The sequence below is a fragment of the Diabrotica undecimpunctata genome, chromosome 4 (assembly GCF_040954645.1).
Source record: "Diabrotica undecimpunctata isolate CICGRU chromosome 4, icDiaUnde3, whole genome shotgun sequence".
NCBI lineage: Eukaryota > Metazoa > Arthropoda > Insecta > Coleoptera > Chrysomelidae > Diabrotica > Diabrotica undecimpunctata.
The window spans coordinates 72,261,381-72,274,451 of NC_092806.1; the positions used below are offsets into that span (position 1 = coordinate 72,261,381).

Consider the following 13,071-nt stretch of genomic DNA (forward strand, 5'->3'; position numbering starts at 1 on the left):
CCCGTCGCTTGAGGTGTCGGGTTTGTAGAAACGCACACGGTCCCTTCGGCGACACGGTCACCGGTATACACTCCTAGTATCCGAGACGAGACTCTCGTGGGACCACTCTACTCTCATTTTAAAAGAGCCTGGTGAGGTTGAACGAGCTGGGCCCGTACATACCTTTACTGGCCTTGTGTCAGACGTGGTGTGGGTGCCCCGGCACATACCCACCGAGAGATCCAAGAGTGGTAGAGGAGAGATCCTCGGCGGTGATCTGTCTACGTGCGAGGTGGAAATTCCTCTGCCTGCTTCGCCTATCCGCCCGTGGGTGGAATAACGGGTAGGTGCAGTAATCGCAACACAGGTACTACGGGGAAGGTGAAGCCCCACGAAACGTTTCTGGTATACGTGGCGTGGCACTTTAATTTTGGTGTCGGACTAGTAGGGGCAGTGGATTCGTTAACGGTCGTATAGCCGAAAGGCTAGATAGACCAGAGTCCTGCCAGTTTTTAATCATAGGGCACAAACGCTTAATAATGCTAAGCCCCTATCGACTAACCGAAAACAACATTGGTATTGACGACACTGGATTGTCAAGATGTTTTCGTAGATTTATTAAAACGACTTACAACAGCACTTATCCTAGCGTATCCATAAGAAGATGGCAAATTTCTGTTTGATTGTAAAGCATCTCAGTATGATATTACTGCCGTATTATCACAATAACAGGAAGGCGAAGACAAAGTTATTGCATATTTTAGTAAAACAATACTAAAGGCTGAAAAGAGTTAGTGCGTTACCAGAAATAAGCTCCTAGCTATTATAAAAGCCCTAGAATATTTTCAAATATTCCTTTAGAACATGAATTCTATAATTAGAACTGACCATAGCGCTTTGCAGTGGCTAATAAGTTTTAAAAAGCCAGAACGACAAGTTGCTCGGTGAATAGAGATACTCCAACAGTATAACTTTGATGTGTGACAGTGAATGTTAGCACTGTAAAAGACAAGTAACCACAGTTATACAGGAATAAGATATTGATAAGACTTTCTTGGAAAACTTTAAAAATAATCAAAATAAGGATAATGACGTAAGAGTACTCAAAATTAAGTAAAATCTACTTGGCAGGAAATAATCACATATAGTGATACTATTAAGGCGTACTGGGCTTAATTGTCATCGAATGCGATAGTCTGTGGACTAGTACGCATTTCGATGCGCATCGCCCCGCCTCGAATTTTCCCATTGGCTCTTGACCTGGAAATCCCTATTTATCTCTCGAACAGCGCATATAAATATTGGCGATTTTCAGGTCAGCCAAGTCAGTCCCTCACGGGCTCTCCGAGAGCTTAGTGCTCTCGGGGCTCTGCTTCCTGTATTTATTTACCATACTCTGTGGCTGAGAATTGTTTCAACTTAACTTGGTTTTTTATTTCGACAAAGAAATTGTCATGTAAGAAATATCTTGTCTTTTTCAAGGCAAGACACCGAAGATAAATATTTTCCAAGTCCATAACCCGAAAATGGACTTAAGTAGAGGAGCTCTCGACAGTATATTCGAAGCCCTCTACTGAGCACCTGGGGATATCAGAAGGTGGTTAGACCCTTAATTGTTCCCCCCGAGGTGACATAATGGGAATCTCTATATCTTGTCAATGGTCGATTATAACGAAAGTGGGAGATTTTTGATCAAATAAGTACAGTTTAACAAGTAGAACTGCCAAAATCACACATTAAAGTGTGTTACAAAAACTTCATAGCAGCCTTTGGGAAGGACATTTTGAAGTTTAAAGAATACTTGTCATAGTTCAAGACAGATTTTACTGGATAATTGTCGCCGGGATGTAGAAAATTGGTGTAAGAAATGCGATTTATGTAATGGCAGAAAAGGCCCTAGAACAAGAAATCGTGGTTAAACAATATCTTTCCGGCGAGCCTTTTGAACGACTTCTGAGGACAGAGAAACTAAACAAGTACTTGTTTGTCGTAATGAATTATTTTCAAAATGTAATGAAATTGCTCCCCTTTCTGATCAAGAAGCAACTACAGTAGCAGAAGCATTCATAACAAAAGTCGCGTCAATACATAGAGTTCCTTAAGAGTAATATTTTTATCGTGGATGAAATTTTTAATCAGAAGCAATTTTTAGATTTACAAAAGAATTTTTAGCAAGAAGTCATGAAAATCGTGGGTATTAGAAAATTTCGCACTACGCATCTTAATCCACAATCAGAGAGAATGGTCTAAAGACATAATAGAACTGTTTGTCAATACCGTTTAATATTTGTCGCTGATAATAAGAAAGATTGGGATACGTTAACTCCACTATTTCTGTTAGCCTATAGAAATTCCGAACATGAATCAACCGGTTATTCTTCATCACGATGATTACCGGAAGAAAAATGAAGCTTCCTCAAGATCTTATTTTTGTAAGATTGCCTCCCTGCGAAGAAGAACTCTCATCCCTAACATACATCGACAATTCTAGAGAAAAATTGGAAAAAGACTACGAGTTTACTTGTAAAAGTTTGAAGCTTCAAAGTAACAAAGATAAGGCCAGCATCGACATGCACGCTACAGGTAAGATCTCCAAAAGAGGTGACCAAGTATGGTTATACAATGCTATACGTAAAAAAGGACTTTTTTTGAAACTTCAACGAAACTGGGAAGGTTCGTACACCACCTTTCAAAAAATAAACGATCTAATACACCGAATCTAGTTTTTAGCCAGAAGTAGACTCATGGTAGTTCATATCGAGACATAAGCTTCATACCATAAAATTGATCCACCCTGTTGGCTTCAATCGGTCCCTAATAGACCAGGTATTTGAGACGAATCACTATAAAGAATCACTATTCAAAACTCAATTTTAGAGAACTGACAAAAGTCTTTGAAAACACCTACCATGTTGGCAAAAAATGAGTGGATGACACAAGAAATTCTAGACCTGATGGAAGTTCGACGGCAACACAAAAATAGAAATATTATCGAATACCGTGAAATCAATAAACGCATTAAAAGGAATTACGCAGGAAACGCATTACGCAGGTTTCGTAATGGAGTACAAAGTGCAAAAACCTATCCAAGCGCAGATGCAGATACGGATCATAATCTATTACTAGCAAACGTCAACATTAAACTCAGGAAACCGGAGAAAAAAGTTAAAACCACCAAAATTAACATCAAAAACCTAAAAGACGACAACTGCCAACAGCAACTAAACGCAGAGATAAATAAATTAACTGAAGGAAGCGTTGAATGGGCAGATATGAAACAAGCCATACTAAAAGCGGGAAAGGAGGTCCTAGGCGAAGAAGAGAAAATAACTAAAAAAGACTGGATGACACCGGAAATAGTTGAGCTAATAACTGAAAAAAGAAAATACAAAAATAAAGATGAAAATAAATATAAAACCATCAAGAATAAAATCAAATATGAAATCAGAAAGGCTAAGGAGGAATGGATGAACAAAGAATGCCAGGAATTGGAAGAACTCAGCAACAAACATGACACCTCAAACTTACATAAAAAATGAAAGAACTTACAGGCAACACCAGACAAAGAAGAACACTCATAACAAGAGATAATAATGGAGAAATACTTACTGAAGAGAGCAAAATAAAGGAAGTATGGGAACAATATATAATCCATCTTTTCCATGACGAGAGAGAAAATGAACAAGATATAGGTGAAGAAAAACAATACCTACAAATTTTACCCTCAGAAGTAAAGAATGCCCTACAGAATGCAAAACAAGGAAAAGCACCGGGTTCTGATCAAATTCCAGTTGAACTGTTAAAAGCCTTAGATGACGGTAATATAAAGAGACTCACCCGAATTCTCAACCACATATATGTAGAGGGCAACATCCCGGAAGAATGACTTAAATCGATATTTTTACCTCTACCAAAAAACAACAATCCCAAATCATGTAATGACTATAGATTGATAAGCCTAATGTGCCACCCTTTAAAGATTCTCTTAAAAATTGTTCAAAACCGAATTTATAAGAAATGTGAGGAGCAGATAGATGAAACTCAGTTTGGCTTCAGAGGAGGCATGGGTACAAGAGAGGCATTATTTGCGTTAATGGTACTCTTGCAGAAATGTCGGGAATATATCAAGAGTGCATATGTATGCTTCATAGACTTTAGGAAGGCCTTTGACCGAGTGCAGCATATGAAGTTAATAAATGAACTAAAAAACATCAATTTAGACAAAAAAGACATTGAGTTTATTAAGGCTATATACTGGAACCAGAAAGCAGTAGTAAAGGTGAACGATATAGAAACAAATAATATACCGATTGCGAGAGGGGTTAGGCAAGGATGCGTCTTGTCTCCGACGCTTTTCAACGTGTACTCACAGGTCATATTCAGAAAAGCCTTATGGGAAAGAAAAGAGGGAATAAGAATTGGTGGAGAAATCATAAACACCATGAGATTTGCAGATGACACGGTAATTATGGCTGAGAGTATAGAAGATCTACAAACTTTACTAGATGCAATAAATAGTGAATGCATTCAAATGGGACTTGACATCAACACAGATAAGACCAAATTTATGATAGTATCAAGGAGTCCAATAAATAATGAACAACTAACTCTTGGTGGACAGCAAATAGAGAGAGTGACAAAATATAAATATCTGGGAGCTTACATCAACACAGAATTAGATCCAGACCAAGAGATCCTGGTAAGAATAGAAATGGCAAGGGCAGCGTTCTTAAAATTCAAACAATTGTTCTGTGACAAAAATCTGAATATTGCGCTGAGACTGAGGTTTGTTGAATGTTACGTTTGGTCGCAACTATTGTACGGGGTAGAAACATGGACACTAAAAGCGCAAATAGTTAAAAAGATTGAAGCCTTTGAACTTTGGATATACCGGAGAATGTTGAGAATCCCATGGACTGCCAGGGTCACCAATGAGGAAGTGCTGAGAAGAATGGGTCGAGACAAAAAATTGTTGAGAACGATAAAAGTACGCAAGACTGCATACCTTGGACACATACTAAGAAATAATAAATATAGTCTTCTGCAGGTCATCATGCAGGGTAGAGTCGATGGCAAAAAGGGAATAGGTAGAAAGAGGAAGTCATGGCTGCGAAATATTCGAGACTGGACAAACATGACTGTAGACGAATTATTCCACGTTGCAAAAGATAGAGAAGCCTTTAAATATGTGGTCGCCAACCTCCGTTAATGGGGACGGCATAGGAAGAAGAGATAAAAAGGAAAATTAAGCAAGCCAAAGAATCCTGGCTTGAGAATTTATGTAAAGAGATAGAAGACCTCCAAAAAAAGCATGACAGTTTCAACCTCCACAAAGAACTTAAATATACTGCCGGAATTAGAAAACAGAAAAATGCTCACTTACTTAAAAGCGCGGACGGAAAAATTTGTGACTACGAACAACAGTGCAAAGAATGGGAGAGATACATCACTGACCTTTTTGACTGTGCTTCTAGAGAAAATGCTCCAAATACTGCCTGTGACAACCAGTTAGACAGAGGTCCCAATATACTGAATTCGGAAGTCAAGAAGGCAATACAGCAAGCCAAAAACAATAAAGCACCTGGACCAGATCAAATCCCTGCTGAGCTACTTAAACTTTTGGATAAGGAAAGCATTGCCTGCCTAACCACTTTCTTCAACAAAATTTACAACGAAGGAAAAATACCAGATGATTGGTTAGAGTCACTGTTTATAACAGTACCAAAGAAAAGCAGGCCCACCAAATGCAGCGATTTTAGACTAATCAGTTTGATGAGTCACACACTGAAGATACTCTTACGTATTATACAAAACGGAGTATTCCTTCTATGCGAAAGTAGGATGGGTAATAAGCAATTTGGAGTTAGAAACAGTCTAGGAACTAGAGAGGCACTATTCTGTATGCGCGTTCTATTACAAAAAAGTTGTGAATTCCGAAAGAATGTTTATGTTCGTTTCATCGACTTCGAGAAGGCGTTCGACAGAATACAACACGATACACTTTTCGATTGCCTACGGGCAGCAGGACTTGAACACTATGATATAAGACTGCTGAAATACTTATATTACAATCAAGTAGCCTCTATCCAAATTGAAGACAGTCCGACTGAAAAAATATCCATCAAACGTGGAGTACGGCAGGGTTGTGTTTTGTCACCCACACTTTTTAATCTGTACTCGGAAGAAATCTTTGGGGAGGCTTTGGATGACAGACAAGAGGGAGTAAGACTAGGTGGAGAAGTAATCAACAATATTAGATACGCTGACGATACAGCCATTCTTGCAGAAAATTTACAAGATCTCCAAACATTACTAAATCTAGTCAGTGAAGTAAGTTATCGGAGAGGCCTTAAAATCAACATTTCAAAGACAAAGTGGATGGCAGTTGGAAAGATCAATATAGATCAAGGTCTGATTTCTCTTAATGGAGAGGAGATCGAAAGGGTAAATCATTTCAAATACCTTGGCAGCTGGTTAAATGTAAATTGTGACTCTCATAAAGAGATAATAACCAGGATCGAAATATCACTTAAGGCTTTTATGATCTGGAAACCAGTTTTATGCAACAGAAACCTGTCGATGAATATTCTTAAGAAGATCCTGAAATTATGTGTGGTCCATCCTATTGTATGGTTGTGAGACATGGACGTTAAAAACCACAATGCTAAACAAGTTAGAAGCATTCGAATTGTGGTGCTATAGACGAATCCTAAAGATATCGTGGGTTTCGCACACTTCCAATGAAGATGTTCTTCAAATGATCAATTCAGAACGTCTGCTCATAAACACCATAAAGAGGAGAAAAACAGAATACTTCGGCCATATAATTAGAGGACCTAAATGACATCTACTTCGCCTTATAATACAAGGAAAAGTGGAAGAAAAGAGATGGATTGGTCGAAATAAACTTTCATGGCTGCGTAATATTAGACAATGGTGTGGTTCCACAGTAGAAGAATTATTTCGCGCAGCAGCCGACAGAAAGAGCTTTCAGGAAATTGTAAACATGATGACGGCCAACGTCTGAATAAGGACACGGCACCCAAAGAAGAAGAAGACTATAAAGAAGGGAGCAGTGTTCCGTGAGATTTATTTCGTGTAGAAAAAGTCCCTTGATGAAAAAGAAGAAGTAATGAAGAAGTCTAGAATTTTTGAGATGCCATCTAAAAAATTTAAAATGTCTAATGAGGTCTGGAACGTCAAAAAAATATATATAAACTGTTGTTGACAGTTTGAACAGTAGTATCCGAGTTTTTAGTTGTTATTGAGTTATTGTGAACGAGTGTTGTAATATTGTTGGTGTTCCAAATAAGGTTATTTTAAAAAAGTGTAACAATATATTAAAAATATGAATACTTACTGATCTTAAATCATCATCGTTCATCGAAAACGTTTTACTATTTTTTGATGCAAATTGTCCTATACTATTACTAGCTTTTAACATTTCATTTCTTCCTTCTTTATCCAGTGCTTCCTTTAAAGCAACCATCAGTCTGTTTACTAGAATAGCTGTCCGTTTCTTTGGAACAATCAACTAAAAATAGAATTAAAAATTAGAAGCTTAAAAACACACGCAGTACTTACAAGTAATTAATCAACAAGTAATTATTTCGAACAAAGAATATCAAACAGAGCAATCAGACTTAATGGAATGGTATCAAATTAAAAAAGAATCTCAATAGTTGTTTTTTATTATTTTTTTTTATTTAATAAAACTCCAACAGGAATCTTATGACTATTGCTATGTGATCATTTACTGTGATCAATAAGCAAGTTAGTTCTATATACAAAATATTACAAAAAACTTATCTAAGGTTACATCCTGCAATATTCCTTAGGCTCTAATACATTATAGTTCTACTAGCTAATGTGTACACTTTAGCTGCACTTTGCTCTGCTTTTTCACTTTCACTCACTTATTGCACTAACTTAACAGGTTAAGTGCCACCATATTAAAAATTTTACGGTCTCCATTGGCCAATCACTTTTTTTTTGAAAAAGTATTTCTATTACTTTTTTTAACTTTCACATCAAAAACTAACACTCTAAAATGCGAATTTTGGTCAAAATTTCATTTTTCAAAAAATTAAAAGTAGGCGAATATGTAGCTGAACAAAGTCATTCGGGCATCGTTGTTCAGAAGTGGAATGACAAGCGAGATGTGCTGATGATTAGTACCAAATTCGCAGACGAAATGGTGACAATGCAGAAGGCACGCGGTGATGTTGTAAAGCCAAAGAATGTCATCGAATATAATAAATTCAAAAGCTTCATTGACATATCAGATCAATTGAAAAGCTATAATTCGCCATTACGTAAAGGACTAAAATGGTACAGAAAATTATCGATGGAGCTCTTGACTGGAACAGCACTTATAAATGCCTATGTCGCCCATCAAAGCATTGCCAATGAAAGCATGACGATTACCAAATTTAAGGAAGAGGTAATTCGGGGTCTATTAGGAGATTTTATTGTCACACCAGTCATTATGGAAAACAGTCACAAACTCATCGATGTTGGCCGTGCAGGCAGAAGACGATGTATAGCGTGTTACGCAAAAATGGCAGAAGAGGAAGGAAGGCAAGTAGCACAGAGGAAAACAACCAACACCATATTGACATGTGATGGCTGTAAAAAATTCTATTGTATTGACTGTTTTTTTGTCACACATTCCGTAACAAAAAATTAAATTATTACTTTAGATACAATTTTGATATAATGTTATTACGTTTGTTTTATGAGAATAACGCTTATTTTGCCCAAAATGTGTTCTTACTATGAATATATAACAAAAATATGTATAAGTACGCAACTGTTATTTATACATATTATGGGCTATGTGAGTCCTCATTGACATCTCAGAGGCACAGGCCAAATATAGTTTATAGACCATCTGGCCAGGCTCAAAATGTCCGTGTGGCATGACGCAGCCGTATATACTTTTATGTGAGAGTCCGTGTTGGCCTCTCATGGCACTTAACCTGTTAAACGACTTCGTTCACTTAAGTCTTCTTATCTGGTTGGCGTTGTCTAGAAGTTTGGTAGCCTCGACATTCACGTGGTTGGAGAGCCTTTGTTCATGACTCTCGGCAAACTTACTTATTGCCTAAATAACCGTATCCATCTGGAGATTTCGATGAAGATCACAGTTTCTGAAGTACCATGGAGCGTTAACGATGTTCCTTAATAATTTATTCTCATATCGTTGTATAATTTGGATGTTACTTTCTTTTGTACAGCCCCCTAGCTGTATCCCATATGTCCATATGGGTTTAAGGACTTGCTTATACAATCACAATGTGTTATAAGTAGACAGAGTGAAATTTTTTCCCATCAACCAGTACATCTTTCTGAACTTAATTTCTAATTCCCTTTTTTTTTCTTAATATGTGCTTTCCAACGTAGCTTGGAATCTAATGTCATAACCAAATATGTTGCCGTATCTGCATAAGGTATTTGGTTTCTATTTATACTAACTGGGATATGTTGTTCTCTTTTGTTAGTAAAATTGACATGAACAGATTTTGTTTCATTCAATTTAAAACGCCATCGCCTGGTCCAGATGTTAATTTGTTCAACAGAGTTCTGTAGCATGGTTGCTGCATCCTCGTGGTTTTGTCCGACTGCTAGAATGCATGTGTCGTCTGCAAATGTCGCAATTGTGTTAGGTTCTAATCATGGAATATCGCTGGTATAGAGCAGGTATAGCACTGCCCCAGGACACTTCCTTGTGGAACTCCAGCTTTAACTTCTTTTAATTCTGAATATGCTTCCTCATATTTAACTCGAAAGTATCTGTCGGATATATATGATTCTAGTAGTTCAGAATATTGTTTTGGTAAGTAGCATCTCATTTTATGATATATTCCGTCATGCCATACTTTGTCAAAAGTCTGTAATACATCGAGGAAAATTGCGGAACAGACTTTTTTTTCTTCTAGAGCTTTTTCTATTATATCTGTTATTCTATGCACCTGATCTATCGTTGAATGGCTTGCTCTAAACCCAAACTCATGATTAGGAATTAGATTTTTTTTCTCTATAATCGGTTTTAGTCTCTTCAAGAGTAATTTGTCGTATAATTTAGACATGACAGGTAAGAGTGAAATAGGCCTATATAAAGAAGTTTCTTGTGGACGTTTTCCTAGTTTTAGTGTCATTCTAATTTCTGCCACCTTTCATTTTCATATTTTCTTCTATTTCCAAATATACTCCTTTTGGAGTTACGGGGCTAATCTGCGTTTCATCTTGATCAGGGAGCTTCCAGTCAATTATTTCTTGTTCTTCATTTGGTTGAAAAGTATTTTCTAGGTGGTTAGCAAACCTGTTGACCTTTTGTATATTGCTTTTTGCCCAGTTACCAGTAGTATTTTTAATTGTGGATTCTGTAAAATTGGCCTTTTTAATCGTTTGGTAGCCTTCCACAATGAGTAATCAGTAGCACTATCATTTGATAGTTCAATTAGATAGATGCTAACCGATTTATTTTTTCTTATTTCTTGTTTCTATTGTTTTGTGGCATATCTAGTGTTATCAACTGGTGCTCTAGACTGATGCCACCTGCGTCTCAGTTTTTTTTTTTGGTTATTATTTCTCTGATTTCTTTCGGGTAGTTATGTCCTTTTATTCGTTCGACACTGTTCCCGCTGTTTTTCCAAGCAGCTTGTTGTACATTTTTATTGAGGTTACCATTTAGGTTTTGCGTTTTTGTGTTTCTCACATTTGACTGATAGGTGTTTTCCTGTGCAGCGATCACATCTTGGTTCTTTTGCACAGTAACCTTGTGTGTGCATATGCCTGACATCTCTTACATTGAGGTACCAATTTTGATTTTCTTAGCGGAAGTATTTGTACTTTTACGCTCATGATATCTGAGATCTTATAGATTCTATTGATGTTTTCGTCATTTTTGAATACCAACATAAACATATTTAGTGGTTGCTTTGTTTTGTATTTTAATGTCGGTATGACATCTATTATCTTGAATCCTCTATTACTTAAATCGTTCATGATTGAATCTTTACTGGCTGAATGATGTAACTTATTGACCATAACTTTAATTTGTCGGCTTTGCTTATTTTCATACGTATGCCACGGATAATTTACTTCACTCGAATTTTTCACTATTGACATTAATTTTAGCGCTCTTGCCTCCAAGTACTTTTATCTGGAATTTAGCAGTATGTAGTCTGACTAATTCATGAAATTGGCTAAATTCGGAAATACTCCCCACAATTATTGGAGGTGGGATTTGTGTTTTTCTAGTTTTTTCTTCTCTTTGTTGGACATACAACTCTTTTTGAGGTGGGGTCAATGATGTATCCATTTTACGATTTTTGAAATTTTTGACACATATCCACTCTGTCTCCTTAGCTAATTCCTCCTCGTCAGTATGAATTTCCTCATTCTTAGGTTCTTTCTCTTTGGACAAGTTTTTCTCTAGACCTGCAAATTTTAATTGCAAGCTTTTATCTAATTTTTATCTAACTGGAGTTGGAGCTGATTTACTCTATCCGTAGCGTAAATCTTCTAAATTTCCGTCTGTTTCCATGCCGTGTACAGCATCTGTTCATTCTGGGACCCTGCATAATTTTCCTGAAAGAGGGTACTATTTTGTTGTATTAACAGTACCTCGTTAGGTGTTTGCAGACCCGCATTTTGTTGGATCATTTTAGCGAGAACCAAAAATCATAGCAGTCCCTAGGTGCCCTTCATTATTTCTAACCAAGCGCCCGGACTATAAACAATTTAAAAGTAATTTGGATTTATCTTACCAGTTTTTGTCACTTATCTATTTTCGACTTAATTATCAAATGGTAATTAGCAGACACGGAAACACACAACCTTTATGATACGAGGTTTAATGAATACTAGTTATTTTTTATAAATATAAACAGTGAAATAAAAAGTAAATCAAAATATAATATAATTCAATAATAACTATTACTATTCAATAATAAGTTAAATACTAATCTTTATTGAGTATTTAATTTGTATTTTAGTTTAATGTATTTCTCAATGCTGCTTTTCTCAAGTGAGCTGTTTTTGTTATGCATCTACACTTTACAGTCTTTATCTGAATAATTCGAAGAGGGGAGAACTGTTCGTATCAAGTTAGTAATTCAGAAATATATCTATACTTTTTAATTTACTAATTTCCATAGATTTTAAAAAGGATTACTTAAGGCCTTTACTTTAAATGTGAAGAGTTTGAAATTGGTCGTTAAGAGAATGATTATGATGTAGTAGGTGATGTGCGTACGTAGAATCTGTTTTTCTATTATTAAAAGACCTTTTATGTTCTGCTATACGTTCTATAGTAAAGGTTCTTCCCGTTTGACCGCTGTAAATTTGACAGTCGTTACATGTAAGTCTATATACACCACTGTGTAACTGGTTTTTCTTCTGACTTTTGTTTTCCTTAATATATTTGCTTAAGTTAAGTTGTTGTTTGTTCTGAAAGCTGGTGCTATTCCTTTCTTTTTATGTGCTAAATTTTTTGTGTATCTTCATATGTGTTTTGAGTATGTCGGTATTTCTAACTTTCGTTCGGGTCGTATAAGTTTTCACGCCTAAACGTAAATCCGGTGAGCTGATTCCCCTTGTTCCATCTGTAAAATTGTTTTTGTTTTATTTGTTTACCTTTTTTTAGTAGACAGTTTTGTTAGTAGTTTAATAATTTTGTTTAAGCTAAGTTATTAATAATATATGTATGTAATGTTAAGTCTAGAACTGACCCAAAATAAAGTTGGTATCTGTGCTCCCAGTAGTATTATATCTCCATGTCCTGGATACTTAATCCTGGTATCCCCTCAGTTATATTTTAGACCAGATACTATCTTATGTTTTCATCGTAACTTGTTAATTCTCTCAGGGTGCGGTTAGGATTAGGACTTACCGACATCTCTGTTTCCTGTTAGCGGCATAGTACGGGAATCCCCACTAACCGCTGTTATGCTCTTATTTTGCATTGCCTATATGACTATGAACAATGATATTGACTAGTATCATCTTCGTTTTTTATCTGGATTTACTTAGTTCAGCCATTTGGTATGCATTTGATTTTTTTTCTTCCTTGTGTTCTTCACCATA

The 13,071-nt window shown here is 36.3% G+C and overlaps 1 protein-coding gene across 2 annotated transcripts in view; it reads right to left on the reverse strand.

Annotated features, from left to right (window-relative positions):
- Positions 1 to 13,071, reverse strand: part of AstCC (Allatostatin double C) — a 172,058-nt gene that overhangs the window by 13,315 nt on the left and 145,672 nt on the right. For both annotated transcript variants that reach the window (XM_072527966.1, XM_072527967.1), the window contains exon 2: positions 7,340 to 7,513. In XM_072527966.1, coding sequence (XP_072384067.1) covers positions 7,340 to 7,513 — 174 coding nt within the window. The remainder of the gene's footprint in view (positions 1 to 7,339; positions 7,514 to 13,071) is intronic.